The following is a 3,916-nucleotide window of genomic DNA, read 5'->3' on the forward strand; positions in this document are numbered from 1 at the left end:
ATTATTCAAAAACTTTTTACACATACAGTTTAAAAATTCTAACTAATCGTACTTTTTGTACTTTATTATGATTTGAATTGTTACACGTTTTTAAAATTTTATTTTCTTAACCTAATCATTTTAAACTTACAAACGTAAAGGAAAAAATTGAACTGTTTAGTATAGCAGAAATTATAAAAAATACTGAATTGGTAATATAATACAAAATAATCTTAAGTGAACAAAATAAGTTTAAAAAATATATAAAAATAGTTAACAAATTGTAAACAATAGTACAATGCTTATTATATTTTTATAAAGAAGGAACTTTAGTGCAACCCCCGACCGCATTCTCTATCGAAAAAATACTTTATCGGTAATCCGTCCGAAGCTCGGTACGGACAGTACTTATCTCACCTACAAAAAATAAGGAATGAATTAAAACATTAATTTTTTTGTAATGTTGAAGTCAATAAAGTAATGAGTACTTTACCTTAATTTTTGAGGGCTCCTTAATCGCAGAAGAAAAAGGCTTTCTTTGTCCTCCTTTAAAAAATCGTTTCTTTCTAAGCTTTGGGTCGGAACTACAGTCAGCTCTCGTCGCCGGCGACCGCTGTTTAAAAAAAAAGTCATTCTAATTATTTCTGAAATATATGTTTTTAAACAGAAAAAGTAGAATCATCGATGCTTACAATTTGGTCACATTCAACACTCCAAAACCGACTGAAGAAGGCTGAGTTACCAAGACGGATTCCGCCTGCAATTCGTTCATTCTGTGATCCGAAGAAATCGCAAAACCTTTCTTGTATCTGAAAAGAAAACCCACAATAATTTAGTAAACGTTAAAAAAGCTTTGATCCAATTTAAAGAGTACTGTGACTAAATATGACTCATCTTAACCTACAAATCACGTATAGAATAGTATTCCAGAACCATCTCGTTCGCGGGGAAAACAATTATAAACCAGTTCTTCCCTTTTTATTGTTAAACAAAGAATATCCCTAATATTTTTGAAAAAAATTTCCTACAGCCAGGATTAAGGAAAATTGTCATTGTAATAAAATATTTAATGACACTATGATATAGTAATGAAATATAATTTATGTTGGAAAATCATTTTTTTCATGTCAAAATGTTTACACCCTGAATCCGACGCTTCAAATTTTTAAAAGATTTCGGTTTGATAATTGGGAATTTGAATGCCAGTACTTTCTTATTTTCCACGAGATTTGACGTATTTTGAAGACCTTGAAGCAGTTAAAAAAAATTTTTTTTTTTAGTTAGTCTAGCGTACCATGGTACATCACGTTCACGTTTCATTTTCAGCTGTTTCAAGTTTGGCTTACGCAACAGTATATCTGAGTTGCAACCCCAGTACCATTTTTCGGAATTTCTTGTTCTCAAAAGAGAAGTAAATAAATTTGAAAGCTTTTTAACCATTATTGTAAATAAATATAATTATAAAGTTGTATAAATTTTAAACGATATATTTGGAAATATATTTGATTGCTTTAATTAATATAAAAAAACACTTAACACAGTGTGTTTGTTTAACTGTATAAAATGAAAAAATGAGAAAAAAAATTGAATATAAAAAAACAGTCCTGGACGTCAATAGATTAAGAAGGAACCCTGTTATCAATGGATGGTCGAATCATAATAAAAAATACACACACACACACACACACATATATATAGATTAAAAAAAGGATCACGAGTAAATAAGATTTATTACCTTATGAAATAACAATCTGAGAACACAACAACCGATAAAACGGCTATAAACACATATGAAAGTCTCAGGTACATTTTGAGAAGAGAAGTTCACTCACAGTTGTGAAGTAGAAGAGAACGGCTCCTTCATATATAGCGCTCCCCACTACCCGAGAACCCCCTCTCCAAAATTTTGTAACAATTTACAGAAAAAAAAATTGATCGAAACATATTCCGGAGATTTTGGCCGATGGATGGCATCTGAGTAATTTTTCCAAATTTCTCGATTTATGTACAGGGAAATGGATTTGGCGCGTCGTCCTTCGACTCGTCAGGCATCTCCGATTTTTTAGTATGATGCAACCAATTACTATCTTTCCTTCATTTCCTGTTGGCGCCTCAACCCTCAACCAAAAGACATAAGGTTCCAGACGTCGAGGCCAGGCCCTTATACCAATGTCCATTATAATGGACTCATGGACCTTTTTGCCCAGATATCGACCGCTCTACATTTGACAAGTATTTTTGGCTAAATTGCCGAAGAAACGTGTAAAAAACATAAGTAAAAAATGCTGTAATAGGTAAAAGTTAGTCAATGTTTATGAGATACTCTGCACACTGGATGTGTCTTAAGAACTAAATTTCAAACACAGAACACCACAAAAAATTTAATAAATCTTTACCACTTAGATAAGCAAAGGCCTAAATTATTGAAATGAATAGTTTAGTTGGACACTCTCAACACGACACGCAAGAACGGCACAGTTACGCAGAAAACAAACACTTTGAGTCCTGAAGATGATCTCAATAAAGATCGAAACGTTGGCACGATAAAGAAAATGTTTTTCCGAAATCTACATCTCATCAGACAGCATCTCACGATTTCTGAATAATCAATAAATAGTTTATTGAAAAAGTTTGCACATATTACTAAAATGTTTACAAAGAACTGCGATTTTCGTCACAGAAGTATCTAGAAAGTAAAACTTTACAATTACATACATAGGGTGTCGTTTTTAGATGGCCTGACTGAATTTTTCTTAAAAGTATAACGTCAAACCAAAAGATACGTATTTAATATTTTTTAGTGTAGTTTTAAATTTTTAACGCTTTTTGAAAATATTTGTTCATAGGATAAGTCCATAGCCAGTACAACTTCGAAATTTTAAATGAGAACGTATACTTTTTTACCTACTGTTTAAAGGATTTTTTACATTGAAAACGCTGATTCAATCATATTTTAAATTGAGATTTTAAATCTAAATCTAAAAATCTAAATTTCGTTTTTATTATTGCTTTCTATAGGTAATTTGTTTGTTAATTTTTCTAAAAATTTCGTGCTTTGTTTTTAAATAGGTCATTGTAACGTCGCGTAAAAAAACCTATTTATAACATGAACTAATTTTTTGTGTGGTTATTTTTTCATTATTGACACGTGCACATTGTAATATAAATAAATAATTATTTGGAGGTCGTGAGATGCGGTCTGGTGTAGTTAAAAAAATATTTTCTTTATCGTGCCAACGTTTCGATCTTTATTGAGATCATCTTCAGAGCTCAAAGCGTTTTTTTCCCGTGTTGATGTGTCATTCTTGTCTATCGTGTTGAGAGTGCCCAAGGGCATTNTATATAAGTATAACAACAAGTAAACGTTTTGTTGCAGATTAATTTAGATTTACTTTAAAAGGACGACATGTTATCGATTTATTTAACTTCCGTTATATATACTTATATGTATATGCATGTATATGTATATGCGTGTATGTATATATATGTATATGTATATGCATATGTATATGTATCTGTATATGTATATGTGTATACATATGTGTGTATATGTATATATATAATTTTACTAAATTAATTTACATTTTTTCTTTACGGAAGTTAAATAAATCGATAACATGCCCTTTTAAATTATTTCTTCATTAATCTGCAACAAACGTCTTATACTTGTTTCATTTTATTTAAATTTAATTTTTTTTTTCTACGTACTCCATACTGTCCATGCTCCCTTTTTCGTACGCTTTTACCTTATGCATCCCTTTCTGTCTCTATATGTACATATACATACATACATATATATATAATTTTATTACATTTATTTGTTTTATTATTTTCATATTACATTGAAAACGATGGCTCAATCACAATTTAAATTGGTCAAAGAATAACAGAGCTAAGGCACAAATTTTAAAAAGTAATATTGTAATTCTGTTTTTAT

General features: G+C 30.1%; 1 protein-coding gene across 1 annotated transcript; it reads right to left on the reverse strand.

The window, feature by feature from the left end:
- Window positions 1-230: 230 nt before the first annotated feature.
- LOC106669227 lies at window positions 231-1,801 on the reverse strand. Its single transcript, XM_014398546.2, has 4 exons — window positions 1,715-1,801; window positions 672-788; window positions 473-592; window positions 231-396 (listed from the first exon to the last, which is right to left on the reverse strand). The coding sequence occupies exons 1-4, from the start codon at window positions 1,786-1,788 to the stop codon at window positions 393-395; spliced, it is 315 nt and encodes a 104-aa protein (XP_014254032.1). The 5' UTR covers window positions 1,789-1,801; the 3' UTR covers window positions 231-392.
- Between the last annotated feature and the right edge of the window lie 2,115 nt (window positions 1,802-3,916).

This window comes from Cimex lectularius, unplaced genomic scaffold, assembly GCF_000648675.2.
Source record: "Cimex lectularius strain Harlan isolate CLEC.00 unplaced genomic scaffold, Clec_2.1 scaffold326, whole genome shotgun sequence".
NCBI classification, from domain to species: Eukaryota; Metazoa; Arthropoda; class Insecta; order Hemiptera; family Cimicidae; genus Cimex; species Cimex lectularius.